This window comes from Hipposideros armiger, unplaced genomic scaffold (genome assembly GCF_001890085.2).
Source record: "Hipposideros armiger isolate ML-2016 unplaced genomic scaffold, ASM189008v1 scaffold_320, whole genome shotgun sequence".
Taxonomy (NCBI): Eukaryota; Metazoa; Chordata; class Mammalia; order Chiroptera; family Hipposideridae; genus Hipposideros; species Hipposideros armiger.
The window spans coordinates 1932195-1955853 of record NW_017731670.1 but is presented as its reverse complement, the minus strand read 5'-3'; the positions used below and the strand labels follow the sequence as shown (position 1 = coordinate 1955853).

The 23659-nt window shown below is 38.6% G+C and overlaps 1 protein-coding gene across 1 annotated transcript in view; it reads right to left on the bottom strand.

Annotated features, from left to right (window-relative positions):
* The window catches only part of SPATA16 (spermatogenesis associated 16), a 218101-nt gene that overhangs the window by 83338 nt on the left and 111104 nt on the right, over window positions 1-23659 (bottom strand). Inside the window, 1 exon segment of the mRNA XM_019660518.1 lies at window positions 2790-2874. Coding sequence (XP_019516063.1) covers window positions 2790-2874 — 85 coding nt within the window.

Sequence of the window (23659 nt, the reverse complement as noted above, 5' to 3'; positions counted from 1 at the left end):
ACTTCAAAGCATTTTTGGAACTCTTTCTGGAAAGGCTATCAGAGCTGTCGTCGTATTACCCTTGATGTCCTGAATGTCATCAAAATGTCTTCCTTTCACTATTTCCTTTTTCTTCAGGTAAAGAAAGAAGTCATTGGGGGCCAGATCAGGTGAGTAGGGAGGGTGTTCCAATACAGTTATTTATTTAATGGCTAAAAACTCCCTCACAGACAGTGCCATGTGATCTGGTGCATTGTCGTGATGCAAGAGCCATGAATTGTTGGCAAAAAGTTCAGGTCATCTGACTTTTTCACACAGCCTTTTCAGCACTTCCACATAGTAAGCTTGGTTAATTGTTTGTCCAGTTGGCACAAATTCATAATGAATAGTCCCTCTGATATCAAAAAAGGTTAGCAACATCATTGCAACAAGTTCACGAACTTAATATTCACACCTCATATATATTTGAATTAAGATCAGAGATAGGTTGGCTAGCAGAAGGAAGAATACAGCTAGTGAGACAGTGGTGTGGTATGCTGATGTCGGGGCTAGTTAGAGGGGTTTCATTGATAGAATTTATCTGCAGGATGCAATTTTTAATTATGTTATTTCTTTTTTTAAAAGAATTTGTGACATCATTTTTGGATGTACCTAAAATATGAGATTTTGTGCTAAAAATGTCATTTTAGTGCCTAAAAATATGAGATTTAGTGCTTAAGAATAGACTTTCTTAAACACTTTATGCTAGTCATCTCTTATTTTCTATTTGAAGTTCCTCTCGAGACTAACTTGCCTTAGGTTAGATAAGTATTTGGTGTTAGAACTTGGACTGAATCAGACCTGATTTCCAAATAAAGTTCCTTTCAATATACCAAGTTGCTTCAAATGAAATGAGAAAAAAAGAATATAAAGAGAAATATCTTTTTCTTATCATTTGTTAATGTAGACTAGTAAAATAATGGTATGTATTCTCTTTTTATACAGCAAACATTCATGTATTGGTTAGTGGAGATTATTTTCTTAGTTTGAGGTAAATAGTGATATTAGTACTCTTTGGAAGGTAAAGGAAACAAAAATAATATTAACACAAATTTCAAGCTCTTAATCTGTTTTGGGGTGAACCCACATTGAACCTATTTTTTCCTAGTTCAAAGGAAAACACAGTAGGTACTCATGTTTGTTTAATGAATGAATAAACTAAAATAAACATTCACTTGGGACCTAGTATATGCCAGGCCTGCTAAATATTATCTAATCATCAAGATTTAACTCATTTCTTACCTCTCTCCAGAAGCCTCTGAAATCCTTTAACTAAAAAGTCCTCTTTATTTATAGCCCACATTATTTGCTTATGCTTCATATCTAGCAATTCTTTACCACTATTTACTTCCATGCCTATGAGCTACTACTACTGTTTTGCATGTTCCAGATTCCCTTAGGAAAGTCTTAAATTTAGCAAATTAATTATTAATTTTGAGATTAAGATATTGTCTACCTGAATGTCAACTTAAAAAAAATACAGATCTCAATTAGAGTAAGACTTATTTAAATTTTTATTTTTTTATATTAGGTAAATTGAGCTCCAAATATTTAAACTATTGGGTTGTCAGAAAAGTCATGATGCATTTTTGCAACGAAAAACAGAAAAAATGTGTCATGACTTTTCTGACAACCCAGTATATGGCTTACTGAGATTTTCATATGGTAAACCTAATACTTTACTTTCTAGTGAAGATAACGTGACAGACAGAAAACTAGCTGCAAAGACATAATAGTGAAAATGTGGGAAAAATCAGGAAGCATCAGAAGACTGTTGATTATTACTCTTTTATATTAGTGCTTTAGCAGATCTTATTATTCTAGTTGGTTCGAAAGGTTCTTGTTCAATTAAATTAAACTGTCTTGAAATACAAAGAAAAAACGGCCCCACAAAGCCTGGAGAGCAGAAGATATGGAGGAGGGAGTTGGCCTTTGTAGTCAATTTTCAAATATTTGAAACATTTTATTTGGAAATGGGTTTCCATTTGGTCTATGTGGCCCCACTGGGAACCACTTAATGGAAGTTTTAAGGGAGAAGAAATCCACTTTAAATGAGGAAAACTGTTTAATAATAAACAAATTAGATGTTGTTTCTTGGGGATAAGTGAGCTCATCATTTTAGATATATTTTAGTAGAAAGTCATTGATAGTTTATGGGGGTGGGGTGAGAATAGGACAAGAACACATTTGTGTGTGGTGAAGGAGACTGAACTAGTAAACACCAAATTCTCCTTATAATTCTAAGAAATTATGACTCTTCTTGACATCTAATTGACCTTTGGCATAACTTTTTGCTGCCATTTTGAATAATAAATAAGAAACAAGATCTGCAGTTTGTTATTGGTTAAGTGTTCCAAATACTAAATATTACCCAACAAATATAACTGATCTTTATATTTTCCTTTGTTTTGTAATTGCTATTGCTTCTAGCATCTGTTTGTGCAGGTCATAGATCAAGAAGAATCTATGGAAATACAATGTTGCTATTTTAAAGGATCATGTTACTATAGCATGCCTTGGGAAATAGTCCCTGGGATGTCTAAAATTTCCATTAGGATATAAAACTGAAGCATGTGCCAAGGGTTAACAACCTTGAATTTTGCCCTTAAAATTAGTCTCAGAAAATCTACTTCATTATACTACTGAGGAGTGTCCTTCTGATTGATATGCCCAGAGCTACCTTTTCCAGCAATTTTTAAAGCCCCAATCCTTCATTTTTGTTCTAAAAATGAGATGGGCTCCTCCTCCCTAGTTTGGACATCAATTTTTACCTGCCAATACAGTTTGATGAGCTTGCTTATACACGGTTCACTCCGTCCACAGAGCCAGAACATGTAGTCAGCAATCATGGCACTCCTAGGAACAAGGACAGGTTTTTTAATAAACAAATTTATAGGACGGAAAGAAAATCTTAACAGACAGTATATATAAGTATTGAGGAAAAAGATTTTGTAATGTGAAAAATTGACTAGACTAATATTAAACAAAGCATAAAGCACAATTTAGAATGTGGAAAGTAGGTTTAGTTGTGTTTTTTTTTTTTTGGTAGCTAATCTAAAACTATAAGAGAAGCAACAAGGCATTTATTTTCTAGATTTTTTTTTCTGTTTGTAGAGTATAAGAATAGTACTTAAAGACTATGAGAGAGTGCTTTGTTTTGATTGCCTCTTATTAAGCTTCAAAGCATTTATAGAGTAACATATTTCATGGATTCTAAAATGCCTTCAAACCTAGCATAGCATATATAGCTAACTATTATACTGGCATTTAACATACCTCAGACTTTATGTGAATTAAAGATTATTCACCTCTGATTAAATTAGCCTCCTTAAAATTGAAAATAAAAAATTTTCAACTCTATAAACACTCCCTTCCCCCCAAACTTTGAGTTTAATTGAATTGGTTTTAGTATCTAGTGTGTACAACCACTGCATTAGTCTTATTAAGCTGAGGGGATATTAAAAACTATTGTGCAATGGATATTAATTCATTGCTTTAGCACCCTTTGGAAAAACAGTTTACTTTTATGACTGTTTCTCTGCTAAGCCTCTCTATTTCTTTTCTCCAGAGATTCCAAATCCAATTAAATGTGACTAGAAGTAATTCCAAATTGTCACGTTAGCCAATTAAACATATAATAATCCTGTGTACCTAATCACTAGTACCAAAAGTTTATTTATTTAAGTAGAGCTATTGCTGTGTACCCCTGGATGTTTTTCTTATCTTTGCCTGCAGATACGTGTTGTTTCTTGGCATCATTGTAAATTGAAATAGAAATTTTCCTTCTCTAAATGTAGGTTGTCTAAGGCACAGCAGCTATAAACTTACTATAGTACTCCACTGAAAGAATTAAAATGTTTAGATTCTTGCTCAGAACAGAGAAAAACTGGGACTTTAAAAATTAACAATGAAAAAAAAAACCCCACCGTTTTGGAAGACTATTCAGCTCCACATTTTTACACACGTGGAATTGGAAAGAAGGTGTTCACTGGCATTTCAACATACATGACGATAATTTAAGGATAACTAATCTTTCAAGACTCCTTTTATATTTTTCAAAGCTCTAGTTTAATAAGATAAAATGAGATAGGAGGTTTTGATGTTGTGTGAATATTTATGGGGTAGAAACCAGTTATTAAAGTCACAGACTAGAAAGGGGCAAAAGTGAATTTCAAACATTTGCAGTTTAATAGAAACACATGGGAACATTTTCTTCCCATGACTACCTAAAAAGGAAGTCTGCTTGATGTATAGGTGCCAAACAGAAATCTATTTAATAAATTCTGAATTGAGGAAATTAGTGAAAAATCTTAATGGAAAAAACATCATTCTCCAGGACAGCATACACTATATTTATAGAAATTGGGTACTCTTAGGTGATGACTAACTCAGCATTATAATTCCTCCTTCCATTAACATTTGGATATGTAAATGTGGCTCAACAAACATTGTTTAATGAGGACACCAGGCAGTAATTAAACCAGGCGTGGGCAACTTTTTCCTGTAATGGGTTGAATAGTAAATATTTTAGACATTGTGGGACATATGGTCTTATAACTACTCAACTTTGTCTTGCGGAAGTATTATAGCTATAGACAATAAGTAAATGAACGAGTGAGGCTGTGTTTCGATAGGACTTTATTTCCATAAATATGTGCTGGGCAGGATTTGGCATAGTTTGCCTAACTAAGATAAACAAATTACTAGGTTGAGCAACAGGTGGCCTGCATTAGTAAAATTGTCAGTCAATAGTCAGACACCAGCTTCTACACCTTCTGGCCACAGGCCCCCTTAAAAATTTCCATTTACTGTTTTATTTTCAGGGACAACATACATATTATACTAAAATTACTGTGCAGATTTCAGAAAAGAAACTTTACAATTTTGAAACATTCCACACATGTAAAATATAATCCTGGCTCATAGACACAGTGGCTTGAGTTAGGTAAAAGCTAAATTGAGAGTTCCTATTATGTTAGTAATTTTCACCCTTGTACTGGAACAATTGTAAGAGAAAAGGAGATAGATCACCACAATGGGTTTCTAGGGCTTTTTTGCATTTCTAAATCTTTTGTGATTTGGTTTTGAGTTCACCAATGTAAATTTAGAAGTTTTAGTATTTTCAAAAACTTTTTCTGCCATGATGTGTTGTCAAATTGCTACATTCATACCTATGATTTTATTACACCTGGGGACTCAAGTCTTTTCCCAAAGGAACACATCTGCAAATTTATATTGAAACAAGTGAGGAATTAAGATTCATCGAAATTTGTTACCTGCTTTCAGTGAAGCACAATTATCATGCTAGTTAAGAGATACTAGTATTAAATAACAAAATATGATGTCATGAAACTACATGTTTGCGGAGGGCTTTTTCTTCAGTACAATGCATTTCTTTCAACACCCGGCACAGAGCTATGTTCATATTAGCCACACAATCTAGATTGTAGTCATTCCAATGCCCTTTTCTGTCCAGTGGAAATGGGAGATATGCCTTTACCACCCACCTTCCTTTGTCTGGTTCCCTAACATAGCTCTGCCCTATAGCTTAGCCTTTATGAGTCAGTGTAAAGATCAGTGGAAGAACATGAAAATAGCACGGAAAGAACATGCCTGCAATATTTGTGAGGCAAGAGACAGGGGTTTTTCATCATGCTGACTTTATAAAGGGCAAAGACAGTTAATCATCTCAAAGCCTCGACAAGGAGTTAAGTACCTTGTGGGACCTTGGTTCTGACGGACTTACCTCATGAATTGAATGTAAACTGTAACCTATCGCTCTTCCTGCTTTGCTTCAGGTATCTGTGTTTACCTTTAGACCAATATTCTGGATGCTCATCAGTGTGATTCAGTGTTGCTTTTACATGTCTTTGTTTCATTATCATTACTCTATTCAACTTACTTTCATTCATCTACTGAATGTTGCAGCTACACTGGAACTATATGATCAGATTAGCCAAACTCTTTGATTGACAGTTGGTGTTTTAATATCTGTCAGTTTTGAGCCTTTAATAAGCACTAAGCACCATGTTAAGCTCTTTGCATAGCAGAATTTGAATCCAACCCACCTACACGTCTGCACCAGACCTCATCCTATTGTGCCTACCTATGGAAACTGCTCTAGCAATATTCTCTCTCTCTCTCTCTCTCTTTCTCTCTCTCATTTATATTCTTTCTTTCAATTTTTCCAAAACACCCCAAAACTTCTCTTGATCCACTTCCCTTCCAGTTACCATCTTAATTTTTTCCTTCTCAACAAACAAAAAAAAACTCCTTGAAAAGCTGTGTGCACTCACTCTCTACCTATAATTTCTCTCTTCCTGTTTTCATTGAACTCACACCAGCAAAGTTCTCATTCCCGCCATTCCACTGAAACTGCCCTTGTCTATGCTATTAGAGGTCTGAGTGCTGCCCAATGCAATGGCCCAGTTCTTTGTCTTCATTTCACAGTGCTTGTTTAGCTTATTTTGCAAGACTAATTTGACCTGGGTCGTCTCTTGCTTACTCCTCTGAAAATCATAAGCAAAACTTCAACTGTTTTTCAAGGTTGATATGGGGTAACCACTGACCAAGTCCCTATCATTTAAAAAATTTTCATATGATAACCAGTCACGACTAAGCAGCCACTGCTTTCTCACTACAAAAACTGCTTTATAACAATATACCCCTGAGCCCCATTCCATGCTTTGGTTTGCATGTTCCCGGTTTGCAAACTATCTTTTTGGTGCATGCACAATACATTTTTACTAATTAATACTTCAGTGATTCATTGGTTTTACTTTGGCTATTTTGACAGATACCTGATATTTCAAGCTTAACATTTCCACACCCGAGAGTCTAATCTTTGCTTCTCATCCCCTAATCTCTAGTCATCTTCTCATCTATCCAGTTTCTCAGGCAAAAAATCTTGGAGTCATCATTGACTATTTTCTTTCACATTTCCTGTCCAATCCAAGATAAAATTCTAGTAGGTTATCTTTAACCTATATCAGCACCCTGCCACTTCTCACCACCTCCAGCATTGCTATCTGGTCGGTCCATTATGCTTCACCCAGCTTACCGCAACAGCCTTAAACTGGATTCCCTGCTTCCTCATCTGTCTGTTCTCAGCACAGCAGTCAGAACCATCTCATTAAAATTAATATGCTGGAGCAGGTCACCACTGTGCTTAAAACTGCAAAGGCCTCTTAACTCACTCAGAGTAGAAACATGTCTTTAAAATGGCATTTGAGTCCTATGCCATCTGGTCACATGTTACTTCTATGATGTCATTTCCTACTCACTCTGACTCCAGACAAACTCTCCACCTTCCTGTTCCACAAATAGAACAGGTACACCTATTGCCTCTGGGATTTTGCACTCAGCAGCCCCTGCTCTAGAATGTTCTTTTCTTAAGCGTCCCTGACTCTCTTGTTCACCTCTTTCAGGTCTTTACCAGGTGTGATTTTCTCAGAGAGGACTACCCTGACACACTCCTACACTAACCCATACTCTTCCTTTTTGCTTTACCCATGGCACTTGTCACTATTCTGCAGAGTGTTCATTTTACTATTATTAGTTTTGGCAGTGTTTATTGCTATCTTCCTCTGTGGCCTGAAGGTCAGACCTGATCTGCCCCTTGTGTTTGTAAATAAAGTGTTAATGGAACAGAGCAACGCTCATTCATTTGCGCATTTTTTATGGATTGTTTATATGACTCCTTTTGTGCTACAATGCAGAGTGGAACAGTTACAAGAGACATTATGGTTCACCAAGCCTAAAACATTTGCTATCGGCCCTTTACTGGAATGTAAGCTTCCGAAGGGCAGGGGTTTTTGTCTGTTTTATTTGTTGCTCTATTCACAGTGCCCAGAACAGTGCCTGGTGTGGTAGTCACACAATAAATATTTGTTGACTTAGCGAGTAAACATTACCTTATTTATTTAAACTCAAACAACTTAAATTCTTGTTACAAAGAACCTGAGGCCTATAGAGTTAACGGCTTATTAGAATCCCAACATAAAACACCTGACCCTAGGGACCACCTCCCTGTCCATATGTAACAGATACTTTTATGTGGAGCTGGCATGGGAATGGAGTGACAGAGTGGGCTTTTTCAAATTAATTTGTCCAGTGTAGGATTCAGTGCAACATTTAGCGCATATGAGAGCTTAATAAATGCTAATGGATGCTGACATATTTATTACATAAATTAAAGAAGAAAGGTACCAAGAAGCACATTGACCTAATATGTGGCATCTAAAATTATTTTTAACATGATGTCTTCAATCATGTGTCAGCAATTGCTGTTTACTTGCAAGCCAATCTACTATTCTTTTGATACTATATTTGAATTCATTTAACAAAATTGTTTCTGAAGTCACATTTAATTTACTTAATACATCTGTTAAATGTAAAAGGATCAGAATCTGGCTTTTCAATATATATGCATCAAAAATAAAAGATTTTTATGCCAGGAACTTAACTTATTATGAATCAAATCCCATTCCTATAAAATGACAAGTACACAATAAAATAGCTTGACATGTTATTATTAATAAGATAGGTACCAGTTTTGTTTTTCAAATTATTAATAACACCATGAAAGAATCATGATGCATAAGGATATTCATGCCAGGTGATTTTACACATTGCGTATTTCTAAACAGGCTGCAAGTCTAAGGGTATGAGAATATATTATTGACATTTCTCAAGGCCTATGTTCAGATGCAAAATTTATAACGTTTCTACTCAGCATGGCCACATGGTGGTGTAAAACAATAAGATATGGGTAAACAAAAGAAAATCACAGGATGCAATCAGCTGTGTGGTCTCATCGGGCTGACTGGCTGGGACCTTGAAAAGTCATTCTGCTCGTCACCTTGCCTTTAGGCAGGATCGGGATCACACTTAAACCTTCCAAATGAGACTGAGGAGAATCTGTTCTGTTTTAAAGACCTCCACAGAGAGACAGGGCTCTGCTCTCCTCCCGGATTCCAGAGTTTCACAGTCATAAACAGCATCTTCTGCAGTTCTGGTCTATGAGCTTCAGTTCTCTCTCCAGTGCTAATGCAGCCCAAGTAGATCTTACCCTCTGATTAGCAGTTCTACATAGCCTCACCATGATTTATTAATCTTTGATTCCCTAGGTTAATTAATAAACCCTTCTTGCTTTAGTCTTTTCTAGGCATTAGTCAGTTTAATGGTTCTCTTTTTAACTTGTTTCTTTTTTGTTTTAAAGATTTTTATTGGGGAATTGGGGGGATGGGAACAGTGCTGGGGAATTGGGGGAAGGGGAACAGACAAGTTGCTGTCGTTTTCAGCATCTTAGCTGTAGAGGGCAGTGTCACTGGCCCTCTTATGTGGGATCCGAACCGGGGCCCTCTGGTGTCCCAAGCCAGTTCTTAACCATCGCGCTACTCGGCCGGCCCTTAACTTGTTTCTTCTGTGCTTTCTTCTACAACCAGAAATTGACTTCTTTCAAGAATCTAAGGATAATCTTTTGTCTTTGCAGCTATTTCATTTATGTAACTGGTATAAGTACTTTTTAAAAGTATGTCTATTGGGTAGTTGTAACTACAGCATCTTTCCTTATTATCAGCATGTTTAAGAGGTTGTTTCTGTTCTCCTGTATTTAAAGAAGCTCAAGAAAATATATCATGTCATAATTTTAGATGAATTAATATTGATGCAAAGTGTATATTCTTTTTGAATGCAAATACACATTAATATTAAAGAGATTATATTCTGATCAGGAGAGTCAAACTAGCAAATTCACTCAAGCAAAACACACACACACACACACACACACACACACACTCACAAAGCACCTTTCCACAGGCTCACACAGTATCCACACAGCAATAAACCACAATGATTTTTTTTTAATTTAAAGGTAAATTACCTGCAATAAAATCCAAGCTCCTACTGTAGCCCACTATATGAAGGTTTGATTATATTTTTTATTATTATTTTTTTCTGGGTGGAGCCCCAAAATGGGGTTATCAACATTACCAACAAATGTTTACTATGTTTATTACAATAGTCAAGGTTAGGAGTCATGTTAACATGAAAAAGTAGAAGAACATGATGCTGACTTCTATGAGCTGCCAAACTGACTGTCAATATGATAACCATATCTGCAAAGAGTAATCAAAATATAAAGCACTTTTATAGCCATAAGGAAAAGTACAGAGCATATGTACTATAGAATTTCAAAGGGGGAAATGATTATTTTTGGCTCTAATGAACTTACTCAATGTTGAGACCTGAAATGGCTAGCAATATTTTTAAGTGGTGATGAAGAAAAGGTTTTTGTTGTTGTTGTTGCTGTTGTTTTAACCAGAGACATAGCACATGACGTGCATTAAAGGTGAAAAGTATTAATGTAGGATCTGGGGAGAGGCAAAGAGATTGAATAAAAGAAGAGAGGAAGCAAAGGCAAGAAAATTATGTTGGGGACAGGCTTGGATTCCAGGCAGATGAGTTTGGACTTTGTCCTGTAGATGTTAGGGAAAAATTGACAGGCTTTTGGCAGGGAGAGTCATAGGGGAACTTCTAGTTTTAAAATCTTAGTCACTGCTAGTCTGTATTCCATGTTGTGGAGGGCCTCTTAGGGACTTCTGTCCATACTGGGAGTATTTTAAGGGTGTCTCTACTTTGCATTTTAGGCATGAGCTTATAAACAGTGTCCCTTGATATCTGGACTTCACTTGTTCTCCAGGATGAAGAAGAGGGTCTGGAGAACTGGGGTCCTGACAGGGCCATATGGCTATAGTAAGGGGTCTGAGTACATTTTTTTATTAGACTCATATTTGCTTTCTTCATGAATTGATTCATTCCACAAAGATGGAGATTCTAAGGTGAAGAAGCCATTTCCTATCATTAAGGTCTAATGCGGAAGCAAACTTGCACAAAGATAATTATATCACAATGAGTAAAGTGGAATGATTAATACATACACTAATGCAGCTGAAAGGGTTGGTGTGTTCAGGGAGGGGGACCTAGAAAAGTTGACAACCTGGGTCAGCCTAAAATGATGAGCTGGAATTAGCCAAGCAAATGGAGAATGTAGCTCAGAAGGGCATTCTAGGCACACGCACAGCTTGAACACAGGTGCAGAGGCTAGAAGTAGGAGGAAGAACGCGAAACTCCTATAGGACCATCTTGCTGAGCTTCAAGCAGGCAAGGAAGGCAGGGAGAAGTCATGGTGGAACTTGGATTTTACCCTGTGGATTTTAAATACAGAGAGACATGGCCAGTTCTGTGGTTTAGAGAGGGAACCTTGGCAACTCTTTAGAGGATGCATCAGAGGATGAGAAGACTGGAGGTGGGAGATCATTGAAGGTGTTCTGAGACACAATGAGTGAGCTTAAACTAGGCAGTGACTGTAGGCAAATAAACATTGAGATATTGGTACCATTCCTAAGAACAGAGTCAAATGACAAAGGCATGTGAGAGGTGTGAGTCCTTAAATATGGTAATATTCCAGGCCTTGTGGTAACCTGGTGTCAGACATGAGGGGCAGTTTCCACCGAGGTGTATCCTATTAATATTGTGAGAAAAAAACCCCAAAACTGAATTATTTCCTTTTCCAAATGAATTAACTAATGTCTGGTTCTCAAGGAAATCACAAATAATGAGAAAATAATAATGGTCATGGGGAAGCCAACAGTATAACTCTTGGGTAGAGACTGACGGGTATCATTGATCAGCATCAAATTAAACAATGTGCTGTCCTGACTCTTTGAAGAGCGCTGGTGGAGCCTGACAAACCTGAGATGCTTTCTGAGTGCGCACATTCTTGAAGGTTTCCTTCTGGAGCGTTCCTCTAAGGAATGTTCCTGGCTTGTGACCGTCTCCTTACCCTACCAGGTCACTCTCCCTTGACCAAGAATTGAGCCCCCATCCTTGGAACATTTATTCACCAGCAGAGGGCGCCCTCACCTTTTGATTTATGTAAAAATCCAGAACTGTTTCTCTAATATTGAACAGGATCCTAAAGTTTAGCCACCTTTTCCTGCGATCAAAGGAAGGGGAAAGATTAAGGAAAAAAAAACCCAAAGAATGTCATCTAGATCAGCCCGAAGAGGCAGAAAAGCTAGAGAAGAGCCTGGCTGTGTAAAAACAGGCAATCCTGAATCTAATTTTGCTTTCAGTGGTTCATATCAGCAGTTTCTGCAGCCAATATAAAATGTAAAGCAGTTGGAAAGAAGAGACAGAGCAGAAAATAAACCCATTCACAGCAGAGGAACAGTTGAACAGCAAATGTAGCCAGAACTAGCTGTCTTGTTGCTCCCTAGAAATAAGGAAAAAGTGCAGTCTTACTGCTTGCCATTCCATCTTCTGATCTCTGCTTGGGTAGGAAAAGCCTCAGAACATAGAAAGATTATACAGTCTGATAAAACATCTTGATTATTTAGCACATCGTGCAACTGAATTACAATCATAAACTCAGCTGCCTATTTCTCAAGAGCCTGAGGCCAACAGGTCAAGAAGGGCAGGGTGAGGAGAACAATGATTGGCTGGCATAGGCAGGCTCCAGTATGGTACACTGGGTTTTTGGAACTTACAGTCAATTTTCCAGGAGACCCAAAGTATACATATAGTGTGGTGAAGTTTTCAAGGCAGCCTAGAGACACCCATTTAAACCACAGTTTACTGAAACAATATACATTGAACAGTTACGCAGTGTTTTACTAATAAAATAAAATAAAATGAAATAAAAGTGTAAATAATAATTTAATAACATAATACTTCTGAGTTTTTAGCAGAATAGAAACCGGTTTCATTTTCAGTGTTTTCAGTGGTGGCCACTCCTGGTCATTTTGGCTAGTTACATTGTGTGTTGCGTGGGGTTGTCCTTTGCGTTGCCGGGACGCTCAGCATCTCCGGGCACCCCATGCTACATGCCAATCGTGCTTGTCAGTTACGCTGACAACCCGAACACTCACTCCCACGGGATGAAGAGGGGCTGAGAATCACTCGGAGATGTTTACAGAGGTTCCGAGAGTGAATCCTAGTCACTTTAAAGGTTGATGGAACAGATTTCAATTTTTTTTTAAGTTGAGTTTTATTACATAACTTTTCTTAGTTGAGACCATATTATCAACAGCACTCTTCTTATCAGTCTTGAGGAGGGTCGTTTTTTTTGGCTCCCAAATGGAACAAAAAGGACAAACCAGAAGAAGACTGCCCAATGCTGAAAGACTATGTATATCTCAGAAAATGTTCCCTGAGGTGTAATAACCTCAGCACCAAATGGAAGGAAAGGAAAGGAAGGGGGGAAGCACTGTTTTGTGGTCCAACATGAAGCCTGAGCCCAGGGCCTTACTCTTTTATGATATGCTTGACCATGGACAAGTCATTTCATCCCAGCATTCCATGGTCCATCCCTAGAATGGAGATGACTTTAATAATACCTGTATTCTGGAGGGGTATGTGTATGTGTAAATAATGTTATATGTAAAATAGTTTGAAGCCTATGGAATAATCTACAATTGTCAGGCTGGTAGCATTATTCTTAATATTATTTTTGTCACCCTGAGAGTGAACGTGGTGACAGTAAGGGTTAGAAGTGGAGTCAGATGTTCCCAGTGCAGGCAAGCTTTCAGAATAGGAGTAATGTGAGAGAAGGGCTGAATTAGCTGGGTGTAGAGCCAGCGGAGACATACCTTATGCCTCGGGAATGTCTTTTTATTAACATGGCCAAAATTATTACAAGAGACACTTAAGACTCAAGGTGAATGGATCTTTAAAAGAATTTTATAGGTAGCATTCTTGGTTTAATCTAAATACGAGAACCACCACAGCAGAACCCCATCACCACCAACAAAAACTTTTTGTGAAAGTCCCATGAGGATACAATAGTCTGTTTCTCAAGTGTTAACAGCTCAGTGATGGAGGACTGGCTCAATCTTCCAGGATAGCAGAAGGCTATAAAAGCAACATACAAGCATTTGCTGGTTTTTATGAGTGATAGATATTCAGGGCAGACATTAGGCAAAATTATGACGTGTTCACATTTGCTTTCTGCACTTTTCTGGGTGCCTTTAAAGGGTTCATGCCTCTGTTCTGGCATGTTCTTTCATTCCAATGTACCCTGCTTGTACTCTGGCCGTGAAAGATCCCCACAGTGCAACCCACTTTCACCTGGCCTCCGGTCAGCATTACAGCATTCCACTTCTTCCTTTCTCATTACTTTCCTTCATTCAAGCATATCTATTCTACTTCTAAAATTTTCAATGCAACAGTACATCTAGAAATAAATAGGCAATTTGTAAGGTATCAAAAAAATCCCCTGCCCCCAAAATGTTCCCCTCAGTGACTTGAAGTGCCATAAAATAGCACACGAGTCACTTCTTTAGGTGGCGGTATTACATAGAATTGCACATTTGTGTTTCCCCTGAAGATAAAGGTGTTATCGTTCATTAACAATTTGCAATAAATTATTTTCATCAGATTAACAGAGAGGCAATACAGGATAGGGATGGAGAACTCAGACATTGGAGCTACACGGCGTTTAGTTGAATCCTAACTCTGCCATGTGCCATCTGTATGACTTTGGACAAGTTACTTAATCTCTCTGTACCTCAGTTTCCTTTTATTGCCATGTAGATAATAATAGTTGCCGACCTCATATGATTGTCAGAAAAATGAAATGTTCTGTTACACAGAAGGCACGTTGAGCCGTGCTTGTTACTTGGGAAGCACTTAAAAAGTGGTAGCTTGCAGATCGTTGTTCTGCCCGGGCACTGATGCTGGTATTTAGGAGAATGAAATGCATGTTGCTTCATTGAGAAGCTTCTACCTAAAAAGGCTTCTTGAGACTGCTTCAAAAGTGCATTGATTTTCTCATTGTTATTAAAGTTTTCTCTTGCATTTAAAAACCTTATAAAAGCTAGTGACTGATATAGGCAGTCTAGTTTTGAGAGCCCACCACGAGAATCTCTCTCTCTTGGCGCTGCCTTCTTTAACCCCTAATATGCTTGAATGTTCTCGCCTTCCACCCTGTCAAAACACTTCACTTGTAAGTTTCCCCTGAGAGTCCTTTAACTATTCCTTGTAGATTAGCTATTGGTATTCTCTAAAGGCATCTCTGGTACAGTGCAATTTTGTGGGAGGCAAGGATCTCATCTCACTCATCATTATGAATTCACCAGAGACTTGCACAGCGCAGGCACTTGCTATACAAGTATCGAATGGATGAGCAATTGAAATATCCATAGGGACAGATATTTTTGAATGTTGGCGCATTGCTGTATCCCCAAGCATCTATTGACTGGCACATAGTAGGTGGTCAATGAATATTTACTGATGACTTTTTAAATGAAGGGAGGCACAGATGTACTATTGAAGTTAAAATGGGATTCTATGTATGAAACCAAATTTTCCACTACATTACATTAAATATTTTGAGATCTATTCCTCCAGCAAAAACTGTGCACTGGGGATGCCAACTATGGTGCATAGACTAGGGCTTTTGCTTGCTCTTTGGAGATATTTCTCTGCAGGAGGGGAGGGTCATAATGGTTGTTACCCATTAGCTATATTCTTGTCTCAGGCCATAGCTACTACCTCATTCATTCACTCATTCATTCAACCAAAAACTATTGAGCACTTGGTACATGAAGGATGCTGTGGCTAATGATGGGTGGCATGAGGCAGGAAGGATACACAAAGACGCTGATCACAGAGTTTATGTCTAAGTAGCTAAAGGAAAGTGTAGTTCTCTTGCCCACTGTGAATAAAATGTGATGATGGTCTCAGCCAGTCCACTTCTAAGAGAAAGTGCCTGCCCATTCCTCCTGATGAAGGGGCAGTTTTAGGTGATCCTCATTTTCTATTCTGTTTGGACCAGGATGGGCAGTCAAGTTTTAGAGACTGATGACATCACCAAGGCCAAATATCTTGGCTAAAACATGCTTGATGAGCACTCACAGATACAATAAGAACTAGGACATTCAAAAGAGAAATGGAGAATAGCAGGAGGAGAATGGGAAAGAAAAACAAAGTGATCTCCACCCCATCTAGGTCTCCTGTCTTTCATGTTCCTCTCTGCGTCAGGCTGCCTCGATGGATAAGCACCTTGAAAGTGTGTTTGCTAGGATTGTTCTGATGAGGAGAAAACCTCAGGGGAGACTGGTCAGCAATGCGATGCCCACACTATTCACTCCATGCTTAGAGTGACTGTACACCTAGCTTTTCCAAACACAGTCCTCATCTATGCCTATTGTCCTAGGGTAATTAATAGGACCACTTTCACTACCGAAATCCTCATGGTTTAGATGACAAATGATGTGGTTTCCTATTGTTCTCTCAGGGGAGATGTTTTAGAGCATGATGCATGTTGCACAGCCATTTTCCATGGTTAAATATACCTGTTTAATACTCTGTAAAGAGAATTGTTTATCTTATCTCTAGTAGGATTGTAAACTCTTGAAGGGCAGGAATCTCATTTTCTGCTTCTTTTATTCCTTCTTCCTGGCAAGAGCTGATTATATAGCAGGCTGCAATAAATTATCACTAAATTACATTTAACTTTTGCTCTGACTTAAGATTCTATGGAAAAATACATACACATGTGCACATTTTCCTCCTAAAAGATATATACTTTCTTAGAGATATATGTATTTATCTTCAGTCAACTTACTGGATGACTTTCTTATAGAATTTACCAGATGTAATCCATAGGAACCCTGATTTTTATGCATACACAGTGCTTTTCAAATGCTCATTTTGTAGCTTTTAATTTATAGATTCGAATCAAGAAGCCTGGCTAATACACATTAAGTAAGATGTATTTTTACTACTTCACAGATTATTCAACATATATAACTCTACCAACATAAAGTAAATTTTCTATGCATTATTCCTTAGATGAAAAGAGAACACAACAAGGTTGAAGGAAAAAAATGAGGGATTCCAGAGATGAACAGTGCAAGGAAAGCCAGAGAGTTTGGAATGAAAATGGAATGCATAAAAGCAAACAGCTATTTATTTCCTGAGCACTTACTGTGTGCAAGTTACAAATAGTATTTATTTATTTATTTGTTTTTTATTTTATTTTTTAAAATATTTTATTGAGGAATTGGGGGAGGGGAACAGCACTGGGGAATTGGGGAAGGGGAACAGACAAGTTGCTATCCTTTTGTTCTTCAGTCTAGTCGTGGAGGACGTCGCTTCACTGGCCCATGTTGGTATTATCATTGCGCTTTTCCCAGGTGAGGCAGTCACTCGCTTGCCATTGGAGAGCCACTCACGGTGGCTCACGAAAGCTCATGCCAGCTGCTGGCCTGCCTCACAGCATCCTACACAGTTGCTGGCGACTCACGGTAGCCCAGCTCCAGGTCGAGCTGTTGTTCACCATCTTAGCTGTAGACAGTGCAGCATCACTGGCCCTCATGTGGGATCGAAACCAGGGCCCTGCTGCTCAGAGCTGGCGTCCCAAGCCAACTCCTAACCAATGCGCCACTCGGCCGGCCCTACAAATAGTTTTTATATTATCAAGCTTGCGGCACAGAATACATGGAAGACTTTAGAAGCCAGATGTTAGATTCTAGCAGTACAATGTTGAGTTTACAAAGTAATCTCCCTTTTACTCTGAGGAGATGCTTTTGCGTCCTTGAACTGGTTCTGGCGTTGATTTTACATTTCTTTTGGGGCACAGTACAATATCCATCTGTTTATTTAGATGTTTGCTTGGAGAGGGTTTAAGGTAGGCAGAGACAAGAATCTTTTTTTATTCTAAACTACAGTTTGATTATGTTTGTCTTATTTTTTTATTTGTGTTTTTAGTTTTGCAAGTAATAACAGCTGGCAAGTATTTTTTTCATGTGAGTTGTGTTTTTTTTTCTGTTTTTGTTTTTTAAAGGCTTTTATTAAAAATATAGCTAGCAATATTAATTAGTTTCAGGGGTACACAATATTTATTCAACATTTATATACCTAAAGAAGTGACCACTATGATAAGCCCAGCAACCATCACAATATTATTTACTATATTTTGTATGCTGTATATTATATTCCCATAACTTATTTGTTTTATACCTGGAAATTTGGACTGCTTATTCTCCTTCAACTGTCCCCTCTTTTTAAAATTTTCAATTATAATTGACATTCAATATTATTTTATATTAATTTCAGGTTTACAGCATAGTGGTTTAGACATTTATATAATTTAAGAAGTGATTTTCTAACTAGTTCAGTACCCACCTGGCACTATATATAGTTATTACCATATTACTGACTATATTTTTTGTGCAATACTTTACATCCCCATGACTATTTTGTAACTACCAATTTGTACTTCTTAATCCCTTCACCTTTTTCAACTAGCCCACAACTCCCCTCCCATCTATCACCCCGATAAATCTAGTACCCATCTGACACCATACATAGTTATTAAAATATTATTGACTATATTCCTTATGAAATACCCTACATCCCCATGACTACTTTGTAACAACCAATTTGTACTTTTTAGTCCCTTCCCCTTTTTCACCCACCCCCGAATGCCCCTCCCATCTGGCAACCATCAAAATGTTTTCTGTACCTATGAGTTTGTTTCTGGTTTTTGTTTGCTTATTTTGTTCTTTAGATTCCATATATATACAAAATCACATTGCATCTGTCTTTCTCTGATATGCTCCACTCAGCACTATACCCTCCAGGTCCATCTATGCCGCCACAGATGGCAAGAACCCATTCCCTTCCATGGCCGAGCAATATTCCATTGTATATGTGTACCATCTCCTCTTTATCCATTCTTCCATTGACACCAGGTTGCCTCCACATCTTGGCCATTGTAAACAATGCTGCAATGAATACATGGATGTACAGGTCCCCTCAAAGTAGTGTTTTGGGTTTCTTCTGATGAATACCCAGAAGTGGGATTACTGGTCCTTCTTGTCTCATGTTATAACCATTGTTTTGAACTCTGTCTCTGGTCGGCTGCTTGCCTCCATTTCATTGAGTCCCTTTTCTGGAGTTTTCTCCTGTTCTTTCATTTGGCATGTATTTCTTTGTTTTCTCATTTTGGCTGCCTCTCTGTGTTTGCATCTATGTATAAGGTAGATCTTCTTGTCTCCCAGTCTTGGCTAGGTGGCCTTATGTAAGTAGGTATCCTGTGGGGCCCTGGTACAGTCTCCCTGGTCACCTCAGCTGGGTGCTCCAGGAATATCCCTTCTGTGGGTTGTGTGTGCTACCCTGTTACAGTTGAGCCTTGATTGCTATTGGCACATCAGAGGGTGGCATTGGCCCTAAGGTTGATTGGCTGTGGGGTTTGGCCATATCCACAGCATACGGGCTGCTGTGCAAGGGGCTTACTCCACTGAGTGGGTTCTGATGCCTTTTGAGGCTGCTCTTTCTGTGTGCCACTTGTGGGGCTAATTGGGTGGTGCTCTGCTGTAGTCTTAAGCCAACCTCCAAGTATGTTGGTTCTGGGGCCTCTTGGGAGGAGTTCTGGTGCAGACCCAACTTACCCACTGCCTGCGACCAGCCAGGGGCTACCTGGTAGGAGCTACAAAGTAATCCATGGGTTTTTTTTGCTGCCTAGGCTAAAGTTGGAGGCAGGTGGGGGAGGTCACACTGCAAACTGAGGATGGCTGCCACCAGTACAGGGCCTGGGGTAGCTCCACAAAGAGCCAGGATACCCCAAGGCCTGCTGCCACTTGCCATCTTCCTTATGGTTTAGCCACTGATAAAGCCTTGTGTGGTATGTGAGTTCAGTAAGGCAGGGTCTCAGGGAGTCACTAAAGTGGGAAGATTTGTAGTTATCAGGTTAATGTAGACTCTGGTTTGGTGCCAGCGCTGAGGCTGGAGCTACTCATCAAAAATCTCAGAGCACGCCAAGGCCAGTAGCTGCCCACTTGAGGCCTGTGGGCACTGATAATTTTCCACGAAAATGTGCAATGTGGGCGGCGCTGGCTGTTCACGAGAAAGTGACTCTGGCATTGGAGGCATTAGGTGGAGCAAGCAGGGTTACAGCACAGCTCACTAGCCAATCAGATTCAGATTTGGCCTATGGGGGTGGGCTCAATACGGGAAAGATGGTACCCACTTGTTGGCTACATGGTAGAAGGACCCTTCATAGGGAAAATGGCAAGTGTCCTCTAGCTCTAGCTGCAAAGCCACATACCTGTCTGTTCCCTGTTATGTCTCAGATGCCCCCTGAGTCACTGTCCCTCTGCTGAAGCCCAGGGTGAGTGCCTGGGAGTGAGAGAGTCTATGTGTGGACCATTTATGAGGACATATGGGTTTTCCTCAGCCTTCCACCTCACCTGGATGGTCAGAATCCCCATTATTTTTCACAGCCAGATGTTGTGGGGCTCCTCTTCCTGGCACCAATTCTCCAGGCTGTGAAAGCCAGTGTAGGGCTGGGTTCCCCTACCCATCTGGGGGGAACCTGCATGGCTGAGGTATCCCTCCTGATTCTCAAATGCCACACAGACATTTCGGGCCAGGCTGTTTTGCATCTCTGTCTCTCCTACCAGTCTCAATGTATCTTCTTTATATTCTTAGTTATAGAACTTCTGTTCAGCTAGACTTCAGATGGTTCTCCAGGTTGATTGTTCTATAATTTAGTTGTAATTTTAATGTGTTCATGGAAGAAAGCATGCGTAGTGTTTATCTACTCTGTCATCTTGGATCTCATATCCATATGAGTTGTTTTTAAGGAAGGAAATAAACAGTTCTGTAGGCATGAAGAAACCATACTAGTTCACAGAAGAGTCGACTGTGCAGCAAGAGCCTCTTAATAAAATTATGCCTTTTTTGAAAACCTGAGGAGAATAAGTATATACCTTGAAGGAAGGTGTGGGTCTCTAGGCTGTGTCTAGGGTTGGGGAGGTGGGGGACAGGGGGCGGGAAGTCAGGTCTAGGGAGGCTATATACCTTATACAAATAAATATTTATGGTGAATGTAGGGGGAAACCCTGCCTTATTGCAGTCATATGCTCCACTTGATTCTGATTAGAAGAGATTTAATAACAACCACGTTAATGTACTTCTGAGATGCTTCTACTGCACCGGGGATGATCAAATGTGAGACATAGGAAGCCTCAAGGCCCTGTACAAATGGGATCCATTTCCGTTCTTTCTAATTCAGGAAATGACTCTTCCTATTAAAGAGCTGGGGCTTGCATCCCTGAAGAGACAATGTATTCATCTGTGCCCTAGGGGAAAGCAGGGATTTGGGGATTGACTGCCATGGCCAGGACTTTATAGAACTTATTTGAAAAAAAAAGCAAAATCCTCCCCAGAAATCAACTGACAGAGACTCATGACTCAAAGGTATTCTTTTAAGCAATTACACTAGAACACAACAAACTTAGGAGATCCCTAAGAGAGTATCCACACTTCACTAGCAGATAGAGAATTCCCTTAGCCCCTAAGCTTGGGGGTTGTTCCCAGATCCTTGGTGAGGAACAGAGAGACCGGAGGCTGAAACAAAAGCCCAGTAACAACAAGGTCACATAATGCATGCATCTAACCTAGTTGGACTTCAAAATATTGATGAAAACACAAAAGGGAAGATGAAAATTTAAATAGTGCCCAGTGCCAGCTTTCCATTTTGTTCAATAAGATTAAGCCCACAGGCAATGAGTGAAGTCAGTCAAATCAGCAATAATCATTGCAAGTTTTAAATCTATTTATAAAACGTGAGAAAGATGTTAATGTTTTCCCTGATCAATGACAAAGAAATCAAACATCTGCCAGACAAGTGGATGGTCCTTCAGGCCTTATAGGAACAACTTAATTAATTGAGGGCTAAAGAAGAGTTAGATGGACTGATAAAGTCATCTATGGAAGATAGAATGATGATGATAAACAGGAAGGGCAAACCAAACAGAATCTTCATTAATTTGCTGAAGTATTCCAAGCAGAGAAATCCTTGAGTGACAGTTTCTGAATATAATATCTCCATTGAATTATACAGTGAACATGAAAATAAACATTATATGTTTTTATGAGCATATTTGTAAATAGATTGTATACACAAAACCATGTATATGCTCTAGATGCTGACATTAAAAACTAAGCTCTTCATATGCTATTCCACTCTATTCTTTTCTGGAGTGTGTGTGAGTCAGCCCCCAGGAATCCCAAGTAAGTTGGGGAAAAGGTGACATATTATGGAGGTGGGAATATAAACCAGTATATTGAGTTGTTGCAATTATTATAATTTTATTTCTATTCACAGGTGGATAGGCTTGGGGAATTTCAAATCATAAGATATAGAGTAAAAAAATCATAGTTTTCATTACAGAGTCTGGGACAAATTATTCCCAACAAATTCTTTTGTTGACGTTTATAAAGTTATAGAATAAGGAGCTCCTCTGTTATTCTATATTTATATATAGACAAGTGGTCTAAGGGGATCTTACCTACCTTACTATTAGACTCAAGATTTTGACACCTAGGTTATGTTAATTTAGGTAAGGAGCCCCATTTTGAAGAATTTGTTCTTTACAATGCTGACTGAAAATGTCAGTGTGCTATAGTATGAATTTAAATAGCAATAATTCTCTTTTATTGCAGTGCACTCTGAGGTATATTATGTGCTTTCATATGCATTATAATTTCAGTTCCACAAATATTTATACTGTGGCTAATGTGATTGAATCATGATGGTAAGTAGTGACTGTAAAAAAGTGAATTGGTCAGTTCTCCCTCTTCAAGAAGCCCATGATAAATTGACAGCTGAGGCAATAATTATGACATAGAATATGCACTATTAGCAATAAAGACAAGGCAGAGAAATAGTAAGAAAAAAAAGAGTGATTAATCTAATTGGAAGAAAATGGAGCCAGGGAAACCTTAGAGGAAGTAGGCCCAAGAAGAGCTTTGGAGGTGAACAAAGAGGGAAAAGCTATTCTGAGCAGACAAGATGGAGTATGCAAGTGTGTATAAGCATGAAATAGCATCTTGTGTTGGCTTAGGTAGTATTTCAGGATTGAATGTGTGTGTGTGTGTGTGCGCGCGCGTGCATGTATATGTGTGTATGTGTAGAGGAGGCCAGGGAGATAAACAGGGTCTTAATTGTGAGACACCTTTTGATTTTTTTGCTGGGATTTATTTTGTAGATTGTGGAAAGCCATTTAAAGTAATCAGTCTGGAGACAGATGTGTTCAAATTTGTTTGGTAAATAAAGCATATCACACATACTGTTTTTAACCTGCTTTTTAAAATGAACAATATGGTGAAGATCTCTTCCACATTAGTAAATATTCATCTGTGTGTGTCACATGTCATTGAGTTGGCTTCGTACTCCTGGCAACTCTGTGAATGAGCAATGTCCATAACTCCTCTCCCCAGCAGCTCTGTGCAGCTTCTGTACACTCCTGCCTATTGCTGCTTTTATAGAGTCAGTCCATTTTATTCTTGGTCTTCCTCCTTTCCTGCTGCCTTCTATTTTCCCCAGCGTTATTGTCTTTTCCAAAGAACCCTGTCTTCTCATGATGTGCTCAAAATGTGCACATATGTAGCATTAATTAAAACGGTTGGATTGCATTCTGTGGGTGCTTTCATTGTTTAATTAATCTCTTATGTTAAGCAATTAAGATATTGGAGAGTTGAAAGAACTAAAGAATTCAGTTTAGAATATGTTTTGACTGAGATGCTTATAATGCAGCCACATGTGAATATATATATATGTGGAATA